Source organism: Candoia aspera, chromosome 4 (assembly GCF_035149785.1).
Source record: "Candoia aspera isolate rCanAsp1 chromosome 4, rCanAsp1.hap2, whole genome shotgun sequence".
In the NCBI taxonomy this organism is placed as follows: Eukaryota; Metazoa; Chordata; class Lepidosauria; order Squamata; family Boidae; genus Candoia; species Candoia aspera.
Window position 1 is genome coordinate 98,977,616 of NC_086156.1, and position 20,308 is coordinate 98,997,923.

Below are 20,308 nucleotides of genomic sequence, written 5' to 3' on the forward strand. Positions count from 1 at the left end.
TTGTGGGGATAACAGTCATTTAACAACTTATTTCATAAGCTGAAACTCAGCTTGGGTGAAGAGAAATCTGGGAAGAAGCATTTCAAATCACTCAGACTCTGCTTAACTCACTCACTATAAATGAGGCCGGGAAAGTCCTATTACAGTTTCCAAGATGGATACCAAGCCTCCCACAGCTGGGCAAGATCAAGGAAGTCAGAACTATACAGATTTCAGTGAGGTATCTTTAATGCTAATTTTTATTTTCGGGGGGTGGGGGTGGATAAATACAGACTCTTGGGTATTATAAGAGGATTTTCTCACCCTCATTAATAGTTAAATAAGATGGAGTCTCTTGGACTATTTTAAATGCTTTCCCCCAGATTTTTCCCCACTTGGGCTGGGTCACTATTTGTGAGGTAAGCTGCCAACACCCTCACTGCCTCCTGCTCTTTTAAAATTATTTACGTCTTGCGTTCTCTTCTTCCTGTCCTTCACTGCCCTGTAATTTCTCACATCTGCTGCAATGTACTATTCTGTGGTTGAAAGTGGGGGGCACAATGTTTGGCTTTTTTTTCCCCCGGGAGGACTTAAGGGTGAGAACGGAAGCAGTTTTTCTTCCCAAAGGCCTTCTGCCACCATACTCACCCACCCCCCCACTCCCCCACCCAAAGGCCAAAAAATGGGGCAGAAAACATCAGTCCTGTCCCTATCTGAGACGTTATGCCACAGCCTGCTGTCACTGTGGTCCTCTGAAAAACAGGAGGCCAAGCTAACCCTTGAAGATCTTGCTTACTCTTGCTTCAGAGGACCACAGAAAACCAAAGATGGAGAATCTGGTGTATGTCCATGAGGTCTTGACTTTTTCAAGGCATGACGTAGCCTTCGCCTCAGCCTTTCTTTTGAGGGAACGGAGCTGGCTGCTGCAATGGGCCTGGAGGTGCATTATCTCTTCCCTCCCCAGAATAACTTTAGGGTTATGGCATGTCAAAATGCAGCCTCGTGGCTAGGGCAGCCTGACCCAAGAAGGCCCCTGCATCACTGTGACTATAGCAAACAAAATATTTTTAAATGGCCTTTTTGAATCAGAGCTGACTTAAAAGAACTAAACTGGTTCATCAGTCTTGTTGGTGGATGCTTTTGTCCATCCCCATGAAATGCTGGAGAAAGCAGCCTCTAACTGAAATGAGGTAGCTTCAGCAGGTAACAACACCTGGCTGATGCTCGCTAGAAGAAAACTCTCAGGGAATCTCAACAGTTATGGTGAAATGCCCCCATGAACTAATATGGCCATTAGGCGGCAGTGTAAAACCACAAAATGTACATGGCAGGACTGAAACTTTGTTTTTGCTGGCCCCTTCCCCAATGCTTTTCTGGGTGTCGCCTTTATATCAACAGTAGGCTGCTTGTCTAAGCAGCTTTCTATCAAGTAAAATGCCATTTAAAGGCTACAGACTGGATTCATCATTAGCCACTCTGCAGCAGAAAAAACAGAACCCAGCCAAGCCCAGCCAAACCACATCCTTGTTGGTCACAAGAAACTTCTGATGTGGTCACCGGGTGTGGAGCTCAACTTGGAGACTTTACTTTCCCTAAAATAATTTTTTTAGTGTACCACACGTCACCTGTGGCCAAGGTTAATAAGATATGAAACAAAATAGGAAAAGGTCTCTTACCTCTACCATGCGCTTTTGTCTAGTGCAATTTTTCTACTTTAGGGTCATCTGTGAAAAGAGCATGCAGACCTGGTCCTCACCTGTTATTGTGATCTTTACTGTATCACTAGGATTTGAGCAGATGGATTGTGTAACAGTTGAGAAGCAATATATGCAATGGTATATTTCCCCATGTTGTGGGTTAGCATCAGTGAAATGAAATAAAGTTTCGTAGTACTGCGCCTTCTGAGGTGCTCTCACATGCCTAGGTGACTGACTTCTGTATAGATAGAACTCGGCTCCTGTGTACAGTTCACTCTTGCAGCTGATGGAAAATGCTTTCCCCAAGGGGACCACATTGCTGGGTCTCACAGAGATGGAAGGCTTCCTGTAATATTGTCCTGGGGTGGGGAGAAGGGAAAAAGACAAAACCGGAAGGTGGCAAACTCACAAGGATTGATTGATTATGTGCTACTGTATTAAGTCAATGTTAACTCTTAGCAGCCACATACAGCCAAATTCAAATTATCCTACTTCAGACACATTATGTGAAAACCTAGCTCCCTGGAGATGTCCATAATGCTAGGAAAGGTGGAAGGAATGAGAAGCAACAAGATGGATGGACTCAGTTGCCCTGCTGATGAGTGCACCATTGGAAGACCTAAAGAAGCAGGTTGGGGACAGATCCTCCTGGAGAAAAATCTACATCTTCGCTAAGAGTCAGCAAGCTCATGACAATATGATGCCATAAAATGGGAGACTGGCATATTGTGAGGGAACACAGATCACTATGTTTAGGTCAGAAGATAATGAGTAACAAGAACATGTTTCTTGTGTTGTATTACATTAATTAGCGTCTTAATGATTTCTTTTAGCCTGTGCACAAGGCTCGAGTTCCATAGGAGGATCAATATTTTGAACCGAACAAGGACCCAAGTAGAAATGTGCAAATTGCTAAAAACCTTGTCAGTTTTACAATCTATATTAGTATGTGTGCCTAGCATTTTTTCTACAGATTTTTAAAATGTGTTCACAATGTCTTGTAACATAAAGAGGCTTCATTATGCATCTTCCCTTAGAATACTGACATGTTAATCTAAATTGCTTAGGAACCAGCTATTTTTAAGAGGTTGTCTGTGGATGTACTGTATAAATGTTCTTTGTTGCAAGCTTTAAAAATGCAAATTCCCTCCAATGTAATTTCTTATGAAATGTACTCAACCTTTTGGCCTGCACCTCTTTATCATGTATTTATGTTTTGCTTTGTTGCATTCTGTTTCAATTTTTATTTGTAGATCCCTGCTGTGTGGAAAGTTAAATGCTAGCAGGTTTTATCTCATGCTTATGTTCCTGCCATTGTGAAGCTTGGTGGCAGAGAGACATCCAACCCCCCCCCCCCAACCAATCTTATTCTATTACATCCCTAACCAAAAACACTGACTTTGCTCCCTTTTTATTTCTCCATGTATGGAATGCAACTGGCTTAATTCTCCTCTGTCTCTGGAATGAGTTAACAAAGGAAGGAGATTTCTTAGTGATCCTCCTTTAAATTGCTCAACTGCTGTTTGTCCTTCTTTGTAAAGCAGGATGTTGAAGAAGGTGGCAAGCAGAAGTAAAAGATGAGATGTGCCAAGGCTTCCAAAGGAGGGCAAGACAAGATGGCAGTTGTAATTGCATGATCAAAGCCCTGCCCCTTTGTGTGCAAGTTGCCCAATCGACACTGCCACCTTGACTTTTTTGACCTCTCTCCATGGATGACCCTGCTGATGTGGCAACTAACATGTATCTACTGTTGGAGATGTTAACAAATCAGCATGCCTCATTTAGGATATTTATGAGTTGCTCTAGGACGCAGACTCTATGGGCGAGGGAGCTGTTTGTTGCCACTCCCACTTTCTCTCTCTCTCCTCTTCCTCCTCTTTCCACTGGGAGCAAAGCATGCAGCATGCTTTGCCTCTCGCTGCATCTTGGGCCATGTGGTGGGCCTAAGAATTCAAAAAGAGTTTTTCCCACTTTCTTCCACGCAGCTCTTGGCAGCTATAGGGCTGAGAGTTCATTAAGTTTAGGGAACACAAAAGAAGAACAAAGATTTCATCCTTTCTGAATGGAAATGTAACTGAACCAAGAATAAAATCAGTAAGACTCTTTTTACTTTTAAACCTACTTTGTCTAAGTGTGTGATTCTTTATGCTTGGGAGGGCTGAGTGTGTAAGATCAACCTGTATTTCTTTATGCTTGGGAGGGCTGAGTGTGTAAGATCAACCTGTATTTCTTTATGCTTGGGAGGGCTGAGTGTGTAAGATCAATAACCTGTATCAATAACCTATGTGCTCACTAAAGCGATTTAAGATCATATTCTTTTTTTGTGTGCAGCTTCTTCACTGTGTTAAGCTCTGCTCCATTCAGTGGTCCTACCTGTCCACTACTGGCTTCATCTACTTCTTAGAAGCATAGAATGTCTGATCTTCGAGGTCATCAAATCCAGCTTTCTGCTCAGTGCAGGAATCTGCTCAACAGTCCCTGATGGTGACAGACGTTGGTAGGCCACGGTCCTATCTCCTCCACTCTTCTCTTTTGTGAGGTTAATATGCCCAGCTCCCTTTCTTCACAGGGCCTGATTTCCAGACCCCATAGCACCTGGCAGCATTACCTTAAACCCACTTGAACTTGTGGTGGAAGAAACAAACGTAGCAAATAAAATGGAGGCTGCACCCTTTTTCCTCCCTGTCTTTTAGGCGTGACCAAGGTCAAACCCAGCTCCCCTCTTTGCCTAACCCTATCAGACCCAAACTGACCCTCCCTGCCCCAGGCACAGCCTCCTGCAATGCCATCTAAATCAAAGCAGAGAAGCCTCCTCACCAGCTCACAGTGAGGAACAAGGGCAGCCCTGACGAGGGAACTGCAACACGGAGAAGCCCCAACTTCCCCTCCACAACCAGCCTGATGACCTCAGCATTCCGTCTCCTCTAACAATGGGCTTCCCAGCTCTGCTGCCCCCCCAAAGGGGCTGCTTTGCCTAACAAGAGAAATAACCCCAGGCACACGGACAAGGTGGAGAGCCAGTTTGGTGGAGTGGTTAAGACACGAGGCTAGAAACTGGGAGACCGTGAGTTCTAGTGCCGCCTTAGGCACAAAGGCAGAAGGGAGACCTTGGGCCTATTGGAGGTATCAGCAAATCAGCATGCTTCATTAGCATGCTGATTTGCTGATACTTTTTAGGATGCAAATTCTAATAATATACTGTATGTATAAAAAATTCTAATAATATATATAAATATATATTTATATATTATTTCAAAATACGAGAGCCAGTTTGGTGTTGTGATTACAGCATCAGGCTAGAAACCAGGAGACTGTGAGTTCTGGTACCACCTTAGGCACAAAGCCAGCTGGTGACCTTGGGCCAGACGCTCTCCCTCAGCCCTAGGAAGCAGGCAAGGACAAACCACTTCTGAAACCTTGCCAAGAAAACTGCAGGGACTAGTCCAGGCAGTCCCCAGGAGTCAACACTGACTCGAAGGCACTCACACACACATGGACAAGGACCTGCCTAGCTTTCCCCAAAGTTCCCAGCAAATCAGATCCCTAGGGTTTCCTGCCTTGTAGCCCTCAACTTCTATAGAAATCTTTGCCTTCCCATTGTTCGGGGTCCCTCTTTCTTTAAAGCAGGCACCCAACGACCAGTGCAATAAATGTAGTTCCTTCTCCTCAGTGTTGGGCTCCGTGCTTCTGAATTTTCCACCACAAGCTCTTCCACAGTCTTGGAAGCACAGTGCCCAAAACGGAGTTGAGTCTGTGGCTAATTGAAGTGCTCCGGCCCAAATGGACAGGAATGGAACAGAGAAACGCATGCTCTGAGATTTCTCTGAAGGTGAGTGGGGATCAAGAGGGAGCATTATTGTCTGTTTCTCCTCTCTGGAAACAGTTGCCTGCCTGTTCTGATGGCAGAGCAACCAGGCAGTGCAGATCAGCCCTGGGTGACTTTGGGCCAGTCCTAGTCTCTCAGACCAAACAACCATACAGGATATGTACCCTGCCTCAAGTTCCAGGAGAAAAAGCCGAGGTAGGCTATGGATCTAGCAAATAATAGCAAGAAAACATGTGCAGAGTCCAAGCAATAGAAGAGAAAGGTTATTTTGATGGTATGGGTGGACCAAAGAGCCTTTGTTTCCAGATGTGGTGGAAATTTAAATGAATAACTTGGATAGATTGTTACTATATTGAAGCCCACCTGGGACTTCAAAAGGATATAGAAACAGGGGCATCCACCAGAGTATCCAAAAGTCAAGATGGCAGCTGCAGTTGTGTGATTGAAGCTCCGCCCTTTTTTACATGTGTGCTACTTGCTGCATCTCATGCATGTACAAAGTGAGTGGGGCTTTGACACCCCTCCCTGCCTGCCCTCTCAGAGTCTTGTTAACTCTGGCCTCTGGGCTTCTGGCTGCTTTTTAAAACTCTTATCCCTGAGTGAAGAGGTTACTCCGTATAAAACTTTTAAAAACACAATGCATTTAATTATTAAAAAATGTATATTCCGCTTTAGATGATTAAGGTGCTGTTTCTACATGCTTGCTACAGATCAAGCTGAATGTAAATACAGGGCCACAGAAAACAGTTGACAAAAGTACAAAGCCAGCATCTGTGGTGGTTAGTCTGTGACACAGGAAGGACCACTGGCACAATTTAATTTGGATGAGAATTTTATAAAGAATCAAGGAAAATCTCCATTGGTCAGAGGCTGTTGAAGCAAAAAGGATTAAGCTGACAATTAATTTGATAGATAAGATTCTACATTCTTTAACTTTGATCTGGATATGTCCTACCATCATTCAGTGGAACTTAGAGCTAGAAGAAACATAAAAGGAGGGGTGTTAGGGTCATCAATTATTTGTTTGATTCTTGGATAGGCAAAGTGTCAGTGAAGTTGCTAAAGAAGACACTGTACAAATATTCAAAACCCGGGGAGCATAATTTTACTTACATAAATTCATCTCACAAAAATATATATTGATAAAGATGCTTGCCACAAAATATTTCATAATTTGGAACAGAAGATGGTGTTATTTCAGGTTGTCTGCTCATAAATATCTGTCAAACTTGAGACATCAACAATTAAATATAATAAAGGAATTTCGGCAAAAGTTGTTTCAGCTATTTGAAATAACCTGGATGTTTCAAGCCCATCCCGTATGAGGTTCAGACAGACCTTCATGCAAATACATCACAAGTCTGGATGCTGAAATATATTAGTTACTTGTTTGTGTGTGAATGCTATGCCTTACTAAAGTTACGTTTTAATTTTTCGAGACAATTTTTCCCTGTTTTAACCTGGAATAGAACTATGCTTTACTAAAAAGAAAGGAAGATGTTGTTTGCCTCAATAGTTGTTTTGAAGATAAATATTGTGCTTAAGAGATATATGTCCTTAGGGCTGTTGACACTATAGTTCAAAAAGTCTACCCCAAAATCAAACTAACAACAACAACTTATTACTGCCTCCTGACTCCCCAAATTTTTTTGGATACAAATACATACACTAATTCAGAAGATTTTAAAGACTAATATACAATTGAACCCAGAGGCTTTTCTTTTGGGACTAATGGACGGACAGCTAGAAAAAAGACATGGAACCTTGTTTTCATATATGACGACTGCAGTGAGATTATTATATGCTCAAAAGTGGAAAGGCTGTCTCAGCACAACCCACAACAGAGGAATGGATGGTGAAGAGGATGGAATCTGCAGAGATGGCTAAATTGACTTCCTTGATAAAAGACAACATCTACCTTTATGGCTGACTGGAAATCCCTTATAGACTTTTTGCATGAAGCAGAAGAAAATGCACTTGTGACTTGTGGTTTTGATGATTAGAAAAAAAGTCAGATAATAGAAAAAAGTAACCATACAGTAAGAGAGAATTTTCTAATTGTATTCGCTGCAAACAAAATCGGAACCTTCTTTTTTCTATTTTTTAAATCCTTTCTGCACTTTTTTCCTCCCTCCCTCCCTCCCTCCCTTCCTTCTGTATTAGTTTTTGCTACCTTTTATCTTCTCTTTAAAACTTTAAATAAAATTTATATTAAAAAAGTTAAAGATAAAAGATGGCAAGCACTATGACACAAGGAGTTTCACTCTCCCTCACTGAAGGCCTGGGTGAAGAGTCAGGCCTTCATGGCTCTTCTGAACAACAGCGGTGTGTGAGCCAACTAGCGGCTTAGCTAAAATAGGGACACTTTAAAGCAGCCTTTCTCAACCTTCTGACCCTGGAGGAACCCTTGAAATATTTTTCAGGCCTTGGGGAACCCCTGCACATTCAGCCTCAAATATAGGCCAGAGGTTACAGAATTATTATATTTGTTTCATGGGTGGGTCTGTCTATATGCATTAGCGGTGTTCTTAAACTGACAATAAGGAATGAAACTTACGTCTTTAAAGTGAAGTTGCCTGGATTTGAAATAATTTTTAAAATAAATCGTGATATCCCAGGGAACCTCTTGCGGAACCCTAGGGTTCCACGCAACCCTAGTTGAGAAACCCTGCTTTAAAGGGATTTTTAAACATAATCATTCACAAGTCAGCCCAAGGAGAAATATCATGGAAACTTTGGGTACAAAATTCTTTTGTGTTTGTGGTGGTGGTGGGATCGTTTTCTTTGTTCCTAAACGTAAGGCAAAACTAGATGCTGCAGACACCTTTCGCTAATAAAGGCATTTAGCTTATAGATTTTGTCCTGAGACCATCTTCAAATTGTAGAGCTCATAAATGGAGCATGCACAGTAGATTCATTTCTGAACTTTCAAAACTCTTTTTCCACTCTGGCTTTTGGTAATATCTTTCCAAGGAAGAGTTCTAGAAACTCAAAGACTTGTGTCATCTCAGTTGGTCCAAATAAAGACATGGCCCAGTTATATATATATTTTTTTATGGACCAACCTGCCTACACAATTGCTTTTTATGTGCTTGGATCTGTCCTCATGCAGAACAACAAAAAGCAGTTGTTGGGGAGGCAATATGATCCTCCCTTTCCATCTCCTCCTACATAGCAATTGTTTTTCTGCTGAAACTGACTTACCTCTAGATAATTGCCACTGCCCGGTCAGCCACCATCCTGGAAAGGAGATCATTCAGTTAGCAGCACAGTATCTGAGCAATAGGAATTAAGAGCTCTGATCCAGCAGCCACCCAGCCATTGCAAACCATTAGTCTTCTGACTGCAATACCAACCAACAAAGTAGATGTTGAAAGAGAACTTCATTGTGTAAGATGCCTTAGCCCTCTAAGGAAGGCTCCTGCTGGTTTCTTACACTACTTTTCTCTGATTCACAGTCTGATAGTTCTTAACGCTCTCCGTCCCTGACTTGGCCCTTTCCCTCTAGAGCAACATTTGCCAGTCAGAGGAAATGAATCATTTCGAAAGCTAGTTATTATTGAGGATTCAGCAATTCAACATGGTAGCTAGGCTGGTGCCTTCTTAGTGTCTTTAGACCAGGGTTTCTCAACTTTGGGCACTTTAAGATGTTAAAGTTGGCTGGGGAATTCTGGGAGTTGAAGTCCACATATCTTAAAGTTGCTAAGGTTGAGAAACTCTGCTTTAGACTATAATTCCCATGATTTGGGCTTTTTTTTTTTTTGGTGCCTTCGAGTCAGTCTTGACTCCTGGCAACTGCCTGAACAAGTCCCTGCAGTTTTCCTGGCAAGATTTCAGAAATGGTTTGCCATTGCCTCCTTCCTAGGGCTGAGAGAAAGTAACTGGCCCAAGGTCACCCAGTCCTGCCTTCATGCCTAAGGTGGGACTAGAACTCACAGTCTCCCGGTTTCTAGCTTGGTGCCTTAACCACTACCCCAGACTGGTTTTTTTGGCTCATTAATCATGATAAATGGTTATGGGAGATTTACCAAAAGGTTGCCTACTCATGAACTACATCCCCAAGTTTATGTGGTGACCGGAAGATGCGCATCCTTTGGATCGTCTCTCAGGGCCACCTTTTGTCTAATGTGCATAGCAAACAACTTCATAGGTTTGTTTGAATTAAAATGAAGAACATGGTCAGATTTTCTTGGAAGCTGGGGGTGTTGACGACCGACAGGAAGCTCTGGCGTGGGCTGGTCCATGAAGTCACGAAGAGTCGGAAGCGACTAAACGAATAAACAACAATGTCAGGCATACCCATAGGCGGTATTCTCACAACTCCCTTTCCTCAACTCTTCTCTTCCTGGGTTAAAGGGGGATTTGCATGTGGTGCAAATACCCTAACGAGACAGCACTTGAACTAGAGAGGGTTAGTTTCAACTCCAGATTGTCCTGGGGTTATTTTGCGTTAAACTACCCTCTTCTCTCAACCCTGTCATACAAATGTTGAAAAGAGGTGAATGTAGATCTGCAAGAGTTGAGTGGCCAGAGAGGTTTTGCAAAACTGAAGCTGCTCTAGCAAAGTTATCTGATTTTTAATGAGTTAATCGTATGTCTCCCTTATCTCTACTTGTACTGCCTCTGCCTCTGAACAGACTACTGTAGATTTTTCATCCTCCCCTCTCCAACTGGAGAAAAAAAAAGATGCAAAATCTGAGGTATCTACACCCATTTGACCCATGAATCCCTGATGGTTTGCAGCTGGTTCAACAGGGCATTTACCTGGGAAAGCAGTGGACCTGATTATATAAATTATGTGATTAAATCGACAAATTATAGCCATTCTTTATCCACTCTACTGAACGCCTGCAGGACAGGAGCTGAACAGTAGGGGACGACTTGTTCTGATGGATCCTTTCTAGTGGGGAGAATCCAAGATCTAGAATCTTATGTAATTTGTAGGCAGTCCACCCCAGGCACACTTTTCTAATTTATCAGAAAGAGGAACTTAGCATTAGTCTGGCATTTGTGCATTCTTTCTTTTTCTTGTCAGGAAATAGAGCACAGCTAGCTGAACCTGTGATTTCCCACCAGAAATGGTCCTCTCAGCCTGGAGAGTACTCCTATTAACAATGTTTGATTTTAATTGGATTTCAGTATCAAAGAATCAAATCCAACTAGTTTTTCTTTTCAACCCACCTATTTCTAGAGCACACATTCATCAGAAAGGAGAGGAAGGGGGAGGCAGTGGGAGATCCCTTTTTTTTTGGCATTCTCCAGTGGCTCAATTTACTAGGAAAATCATCACGTGAACAAAGGATGATGTAGCTCTGCTACAAATATAAATGCAATAGATGCTCCTGCAGGATGAATTTGTTTTGTTTTGTTTTGTTTTGCAGTTCAATCGTGTCTGATCCTTGGTGACTGCCTGGACTAGTCCCTGCAGTTTTCTTGGCAAGATTTCAGAAGACGTTTGCCATTGCCTTCTTCCTGGGGCTGAGAGAGAGTGACTGGCCCAGGTCACCCAGCTGGCTTTGTGCCTAAGGCGGGACTAGAACTCAGTCTCCTGGTTTCTAGCCCCGTTGCCTGAACCACTAGACCAAACTGGCTCTCAGATTTGTTTTAGAAGCATTTATTCAGAGGCGGAGAAAATCTATCTATGTAATCACTAGGAGTCAAAAAACTACTTGATGGCACATTATCAATCAATCAGTTCAGAGGTAGCTAAAAAGATTGTCTTGCCTATCAGTGAAATGGGGGTCTTGTAGGAGCAGAAGAGGATGTCTTCAAAGGAAGACATTAATGTCCAAAGGAAGACTTTCTATTGCAGGACTAAACTCTATGACCAATTCTACTCTATGGCAGCCATTTTAGGATTTGCCAGAATCTGCCCCTTCTGTAACACTACTCCCACAGGGTTTTTTAAAAAATTATTCATCTTTGACCACACATTTCCTCTCACATTAGTACATGTTCTCACATTGTTTCCCAATCAGATTAAGGAGAAATTGCAAAAAAACAACCCCTTTCCTCCCCAAAGTTTCTTGATAAACATTTCCTTTAAGCAATGCAAAGATCAGCAAGCAGGAACTTAGACAACTGTCTGTTTTCTACAACACAATCACAATTTCATGGTTATGGGGAGAGATTTCTTTCTCAATTTATGGCAGTGTTTCTCAACCTTGGCAACTTTAAGACGGGTGGACTTCAACTCCCAGAATTCCCCAGCCAGCATAGCTGGTTGAAGTCCACATGTCTTAAAGCTGCCAAGGTTGAGATACACTGATCTATGGACACATTGTTGAGATTCAGATTGAATAGGGCAGAGAAGTAGTGGTTGCCATCTTCTTCTTCCTCTTCCTACCTTTGTGTATGGCTCCTAAAATCTAAAACTGGGGGAGGAGAATGCAAATATTTTGGGAACATTTTGGTCGGTTAGGGTTCTTAACTATGAGTAGTTCTAACAGTTTCCCCATTTTAGAATAGTCTTTGCTGATCATGCAGCTGCTGAGTTTATGGTTGCTAAGATGAGGAAGGCTTATGACATTGCTTCAAAGTACAGCTCTTCAATCCAGCTGCTGAGCATTTGATAAGAGGAACCAGAAGGTTATTATACAAAAATAGCCAAATGTTTATGCATAGTATGCTATACTGTTGTGAAATGAATATATGACATACTTAGGTTATTTTTAGGGAGTTTTGTTCATTTTGGGTTTTTTTGGTATTATATCTTAACAACTAAATAATTTGTTGGGTATTTTACATTTTAAATTGCAATATTTTTTTTAAAAAAACAAGAGGGACTAGGAACTTGAATTCCCCTCAGAATATACTTGAAAATGAAGGAACATTCCAGGATGCACACCCCATTTTCTTGCTGGCTGGGTAATTCTGGGAGCTGAAGTCCACACATCTTAAAGTTGCCAAGTTTGAAAAACACTGATATAAAGCATTCTGGTATAAGGGTTGTACTTTGTTTAAAATATACTTTTTATCTATTCTTTCCAGTGTAACAAACCAAACATGTATAATCTGTAGAGTCGTTTCATTCAGGGCTCTCTCTCCAGCCGTTGTTGCGGAAAAGCGTGGTGATCACCATAAGCAGATTCCAATAAAAGCCTACATCTGTCTCCAAACGTTGTGGTTTCTTAATTAAGGGGAGCATTTTTCTCCCAACAGTAGCCAGGTGAGAAAATAAAAGGATGGCTGGACTATGCAGCTGTCCACAGAGAGCAAGCAGCAATGGATCAGGCTTGGTGATGATTATAGCCCAATTTGTGGAGCTACCTTAGGAACCCACATCCATGAAACTCATAGTAAGCCAAGGTTCCAAAAGTAGCACACCCCCACCCCCACCCCCAGTGAGATCCCTTGTTTATTGGTGGGCTTCAGTTCCCCCTTGGGCCACCAATGCGTAGGGGCAGGATTCATGGACTTTTTCAGCATCAGCGATCTGTTCTGTCTTTGAGGAGGAGTGATTCAGAGAAGCACAGAACAATCCATCCGGATCTTCTTCATTCTTGGGTTTTTCATTCTACACAGGAGAAAAACAGAGATGTGTAGGAGCATCAGAACAGGATAAATTATTGATGGTCATTGGTCTTTGGTAAGAGCAAATTAAATTACTTTCCTGATTTACCATGAGAAGGGCTAGAGTCCAATACTGCCTTTATCTCAACAACGCATAGGTAGAGTGACATCCCTGTCAACGTCCATGGACTGTAACAGAGACAGTGGGGTATAGTGGCTAAGGTATTGGAACTAGGACAGGAGATAACCCAGGTTTGAATCCACCTTCAGCCATGGAAGTTCACAAGGTGGCTTTGGGACCGTCATTCTTTCTCACTCCAATCTGTCTCATTGTGATTATAGGGCAAATCTGAATGAAGTTGTGCTGTTTAGACTGCCTTGAGTTTATCCCACTATAGGAAAAGTGGGATAAACACCAAACAAACAAACATTGTATTTTTAAGTTTAATACCAGAACAGTCTGTAATCTGGACCGTACATAATGCTAAATTATAATATAGTTTATTTTTGACTTAATGTTAAATACAACCCATCCAAGAAAGACATAATGATTAATTTTGTTGCAACAAACCACAATTTGAAATCTTGGCTTGTCTGACCATAGCTTGTCATTATGTATAATCCTAGAAACCTGCTTCATTCATTGTTTGTTTTTTATTCTACCAAGACTTTGCCTTTCTATCTGATACTGGCTAAATAAACAAACAAACAAACAATAAATAAATAGGGAATTGGCCAAAATCCCCTGATTACTTTCTTCATCTGTAAAACTGACTTTGGATTATTCAACAAACTGTGGCTAAAACAAGTTTCATTTAGTGTAATGTGTGAATGCAGTCAATAACTGGATTAATACATCCTGCGAAGCTGTGCAGTACTGAACTATTTTGTTTTGAACCATCTGTAACAGACTTGGTTCAGCCAAAACAAACCAATTGGATTATGTTTAGTCCAATCTGTGAACCCAGTTTGTATCTTTTTCTACCTCTGTGGTCAAATCATTCTCAGTAAGTTGGATAGTGGAAAACTATCTGGTAATTTTTCTCCTCTCTTTCAGGCTTGAAGTACCAAACCAGATTACTGGCACAAAGTTCATATGGACTTCTGTTCACAAGAACTTTCTTACTATGTTCTCCGGCTTGGCTCTTTCATCAGCAATGGAACCTGTAAAACAGAGCTGTTTTTAGTGACTGTCTTTCACTCTGTTTAAAAGAAGAATTTGGAGCTGCCTCTTTGCCATTCATTCATACTTCTTCAGCCCCTTTTTTGCCCCTCTAAATTTGTACACTACTTGCACCAGAGACATTTTCTGCCAAGGAAACACAAATTCAGCACTATGTTTCTGGAACTTACATAAAGTGGTTCATACATAACATGCTTGTGTTTCGTGAGTCTGCTAATGATTCTGCTGAAGAGTGAAAGAGACACAAAATTATGGAGCGAAACCAAAATAACGTTTTCTCATTATTATTCCCAATGCATTCTTGACATCACTGGATCTTCTCCCTACCATTGAAAAGACGAAGTCTCTTGGATGGAGCTCAGTGAAAATTGACCTTTCTGACATTGTTTAAAACTCCTCAAGACTTTTGTTAAGTGCCTACATCCCTGATTATAGCTCTTCATAGCTCAGCCTCTAGACTGCTAAATCTCATCAGGATGTTCCCTTTGTCCTTGCTTCTAGGAATTTCTGTTCTTTGTATTGTGCTATTGATTTAAAATTTACTTATGAACAAGAAATGTATAAAACCCTGTATCAGGATGCAGGAGGGAGGGAGGGTATTGCTACACTTTTCCCAATTCTGGAATTTAAGATAAAGTATTATTGCCTTTCACCCTACAAATGTTGTAAATTTCCTTAATGTGTATGATTGTGTGTGTCTGTCTCTCCATCTACCTCTATCACTCCTTTTTTTAAAAAAATCCATTCAATCATGTCCAATTCTCAGAGACTACCTGGACAATTCCCTGCAGTTGTCTTGGCAAGGTTTTTCAGAAGTGGTTTGCCATTGCCTGCTTCCTAGGGCTGAGAGAGAGTGACTGGCCCAAGGTCACCCAGCTGGCTTTGTGCCTAAGGCGGGACTAGAACTCATGGTCTCCCGGTTTCTAGCCTGATGCCTTAACCACTACAGCAAACTGGCTTTCCATCTCTCCCTCCCTCCCTCCCTCCCTCCCTCTCAATCTCTCTCTCTACACACACACACAAACACAATTTACATGCCACATCACAATGAAAGAAGGTAATTTTGCTTAATCCATGGCCATTGCCAACTTGATCAGATTTTGCCAGGCATTGTCCAGAAATGTCCACATTTAATTTTACAATTATTGGGGCTAAAAAGTCACTAGAAAAGGAAAGCATTTTCTCTAACAAAATCAGGAGTCTGGTAGCACCTTTTTGGACTGACAAATTTTATTAAAAGGCATAAGCTCACAAAAGCTAACATGCCTCTCCTCCCACAATCTCTCTCTAACACAGCAGTTTCTGGACACAGAACTATAATGTGATTCTATTAAATGTAACCTGGATACCTTCCATCTTCCCTGCTTGGATCCCAGCTATTCTAAAGCAAATCCACTTGATGTCTACTTACGCTGCCTCTTTTTTAGATACGCAGTGAACATGACCAGCAGGAGCAGGAGGAGCACCAGAAGGAAACGGCTTGCAGCAATGCTGCCCCACATGACTGTCAGGAATTTGTCTGTAAAATCATACAATTGTGAGTCAGAATCTGACTATTGTGTCTCCACCACCACCAAAGGAGAACATTCAGAAGCAACCAAGAATGATCCATATCCATGTATGGATCCAGTAATTTACTTTCCATTTAAATGTCTCTAAGTTCCTATATAGCAGCTTTCTCAACCTTGGCCACTTTAAGATATGTGGACTTCAACTCCCAGCATGCTGGCTGGGGAATTCTGGGAGTTGAAGTCCACACAGCTTAAAGTTGCCAGGGGTGAGAAACATGGCAATAAAGAAAGCAAATATATGCAATCATCTCTTCATTTAGCATTATGCCTTCTTGCTTTCGTTTTTAAAAATGGAAATCCACAGTGCTTTGTTTTTTTCTTCTTTTGTTTTTAAAAACAGAAATCCACCAGTCATTGAAAATTTCATTGGCAAGAAGTGAAACTGTATGTAACAGTACTGTAAGGTATAGAAAAATACAATTTGTAAAAAAGGAAGATCTATATATATATCCATATAAAGCAATATCATATAGATCTTGGTTGGGGGAGATTTTTAGGTGCAAATACTAATACTAGTTAATAGCAAGGGGGGGAAGCAATATATGTAAAAAGTTTAAACTAGTGAGCAACACAATGTTACACATTTAAACTAACAACAAGTCAGGAAGAGATAGTGGGAAACTCATCAAATGATAATAGCTAACCCAATTAAAGCTTTCGATGTGTGAAGGCCTTGGAATGTCCGGGATGTCTCAAGATAAGAATGTCTATTAAGACATGTAAAATAAGGGTGAGGGTCCAGGGGATGAGGCGGTCGGAAGATTGTGCGTCTGAGACCCCCAATCAATGGGAGATCAGGCTAGGGAAAAGGTGACGGGCAAAGGGATGACCTATAGATTGTGAACCCACCTATCCCGGGGCAGGAAAGAGCAACCAAAGAATGTATATAAAGGTCCGAACAAAGGAAAAGGGTGTGGCATCTCTCCTTTCCATCAGACTCTGCATAGCCTGGTCGAGGTGCCCACCGCGCTTTGCAAACCGCTCAATAAAGTAAGTTCCTTTTCAGAACTCTCTGGTCCAGTTTTTGTGATTTTCATATCCAACAGCACCAAACAGTATTGCAGAGATGCCTCAAAGACACCCTCAAAAATATCAGCATGGACTTCTACCTATGGATGTGTAGATCAGTATAAATCTGGGCAATGTTACTGTCTACATTAGTGACCAAGAGTCTAGTTCTTCAAGTTTTTTAAAGATTTTAAGATATCCACATCCATTTTCAGCCACAACTTCAGTGAACATATAAAACTTTTGCTTACAACCTCACATAATGCATGATACCTGAATACCCATTTCCTGAGAAACAACCCTTTTTATTTTAAATAGATTTCTCAGGTCATTCTTTTTTATTGATACTTCCCCCAGGCTGCTGAATAGTGCTGTACTGTAATTTTGAATGTAATAAAGGTAAAGGTAAAGGTTTCCCTTGACGTAAAGTCCAGTCGTGTCCGACTCTAGGGGGCGGTGCTCATCTCCGTTTCTAAGCCTTGGAGCCGGCGTTGTCCCTAGGGACCCTTCCGGGTCAGGTGGCCAGCATGACTCACGGAACGCCGTTACCTTCCCGCCGAAGCGGTACCAATTAATCTACTCACATTTGCATGTTTTCGAACTGCTAGGTGAGCAGGAGCTGGGATGAGCAACGGGAGCTCACCCCGCCGCGCGGTTTCGAACCGCCGACCTTCCGATCAACAGCTCAGCGGTTTAACCCGCAGCGCCACCGCGTCCCTTGAATGTAATAGAAAGGGCAAATTATTAAATACAAAGAAAATAAGCGAATGAACTGAATTCATTTTAATTCAAATTAGATTAATATTTTTGTCCTGAAGCCAACAGTTATTGGAGCGTGGAATCCCTGGTGCTCTCTGAGCTTGGTTGTTTGCTTGCAGACGTTTCATTACCCAGCTAGGTAACATCATCAGTCAGGTGATGAAATGTCTGCAAGCAAACAACCAAGCTCAGAGAGCACCAAGGGCTCCACAGTTCAGCCCTGAGCTACAGATATTCTTTTCTATTGGAACTTACTGGAGTGTGGTCCCTAGCATTCCTGGAGTGGTGAGGTGCCTAAAAACAATTATGGACTGTGTCTCCAAGCTCTTATAACCTGCTTGGATCTGATCACTGAAATCCCAAATGATGCAACACTCAGAAGGCGAAGTCTGGAAGGCAGAAAAAAGGTGAGCCCAATGAATCATTGTACCTGTCACAACCAACTCAACCGGCTCACTTGGCTCTGACCACACAAAGGGACTTCATAGGTGGTATCGACAGGTGTAGTTCCCAGCATCCTTCACCCTCACCATCGATAAAGGGAATTCCGTTGAGTTTGTTCCTGGTTTTGCTTTTTGTGATGCTATCAAGTTGTTTGATTTGAATAGCAAGAAGGTCACATCTTTCCCTGGTCCTTGGCACTCGATGGTGATGTTCAGCCCTTGAGAAATCTCTTCTCTTGGTTTCATCTTGATGAAGGATTTGGTGAGGCTGTGATCTGATGTTGAAGAAAAACAGTGTGGAAAATAAAGGGTCACTGTCACTTCTGATCCTCAGCTTACACAGGCAAGATCAACAATTCACCGTACCGAATATCTGCTTCTAGAGGTGTAGAAATGTATATTAAATATAAACAGAACAAATTTATTCTTGTTCTTAGCTGAAGTCATATGAAAGCATGACTGAATGCCTTTTTACAGTCTCACATACATTTTGTTGTGGTTCAGTTACCACCAAAGCTTTGTGACCTGATGGACATCAGTTTACCAGGACTCTCCTGCCATTTGTGAGACTTCTGTGCAAGGACTAAGACCGGTCCTTTTACCTGTCACGCTGATGTAGGTGTGGTCACTGTAGTCTGAGCAAAGCTCATCAGCTGCCAATCCTGATTTCAAGCAATACTGACATAGATAGATCCCAGCATTGAAATCATTAGCTCTGAAAATGGGATATTGAATTTTACCCCAATCAAACGTCTTAGTCATTAACACATCATTTCTAGAATATAGGGTGAACTTTGCTCTGGAGAACTTTTCACTTTTACAGTAGATAGTAACTTCTTCCCTACAGGTCACCACCTCACTGGGAATCACTGAGATGGAAGGTTTGGGATAAATGAGCTCTGAAAGGAATATAAGAACATTATTCCTTGTAAAATCAGAAAAAAAGGAGAATGGATATCCAGTTCATCTAAGCTTTTCTTTAGAACAGCTGTGGGCAACTGTTTTTGGCCTGGAGAGGGTCACCATCTGTTCTGTGTCCTGGGAGGGGCACTGAGAGCATGGCTGCAGATGCAAAATGTTCCAGGTTATGAGATGTACCAAATACTTTAAGCATTTTGCTGTTTGAAACCTACAGGTAGTCCTCACTTAATGACCACAATTGGGACTGGAATTTTGGTTGCTAAGTGAAGTGGTCATTGAGCGAATCTGACCCAGTTTTATGCTTTTTTGTGGTGGTTGTTAAGCAAACCACGCGGTTCCCCATTGATTTTGCTTGCCAGAAGCTGGCCAGGAAGTTCGAAAATGGTGGATCACGTGACCATGGGATGCTGCAATGGTCATAAATGCGAACCGGTTGCCAAGTGTCCAAACTGTGATCACGTGACTGTGGGGACACTGTGACGGTTGTAAGTGTGAGGACTGGCTGCAAATCAGTTTTTTCAGCACTGTTGAAAGTCCGAACTGTCACTAAACAGATGGTTGTTAAGAGAGGACTACCTGTAGGACCATGGAAAAAAATTGTTTTTTCTGGATTTGGAATTTTAAAAGAGTGAGGCAGGTTGAAGTCCACAGATCTTAAAGATGCTAAGGTTGAAAAACACTGAATTATACAACAGAGGCTTCAATACTAAATAACTAGCTTGAGATCAAAACTTTTATTGTACATTGAAACCTTTGATGTAACCTGCAGCAATTTCTTTTTTTCTAGTGTTATACTCAACTTCATATAAAAAGTCAAATAAGTTTATGCTTGTAATAGCAATATCTTAAATTGTAATTGATACAGATAGAATACAGTATATCTTTCTCTGTTCTTTATTTCTAATTCTCTAAGTTATCCAAACAATGGAACGTCAATCATTTTAATTAACATATTAATTAAATTTAATACATTGTATCAAAACATTCCTCAGCCACTTTAAAATCTCAGCTGAATTAAGCTTGGCCCCTAGTGACTTCATGGAAGGTGTCCATACTGTTTTCTTAGCAACAGTACAGAAGTGGCTAGCTAGTAACCAACATCAAGTCTGCTTCTGTTTTTGAGATTCACCAAGTAGATGCTGTCAGCTAGTTGGGCTGGTAAGACCTCCTTCATAATGAGCTTGATGACTATATGGATATGTCTGTGTTGTTTTCTTGGCAACAGCCAGGTATATTACTTTAGTTCTGCAAGTCAACATTACCTCTAACCCTGCCTTTCTCATCTTTATCACCGCTTCCATTTTCTTTGGATGTTAACACAGAACCAACAAAACCCATTGGCTTGATCCTTGAAAAACGCACTGAATACTTGCTTTCTGAACTCCTTAACTTTGTAGGACAGGGGTCAG

At 41.6% G+C, this 20,308-nt stretch overlaps 1 protein-coding gene across 1 annotated transcript in view; it reads right to left on the reverse strand.

Annotated features, from left to right (window-relative positions):
* The window catches only part of LOC134496772 (leukocyte immunoglobulin-like receptor subfamily B member 2), a 64,677-nt gene that overhangs the window by 10,063 nt on the left and 34,306 nt on the right, over positions 1–20,308 (reverse strand). The window contains 3 exon segments of the mRNA XM_063302482.1: positions 1,736–2,035; positions 17,966–18,253; positions 18,581–18,693. Of these exon segments, the coding sequence (XP_063158552.1) occupies positions 1,736–2,035; positions 17,966–18,253; positions 18,581–18,693 (701 nt within the window).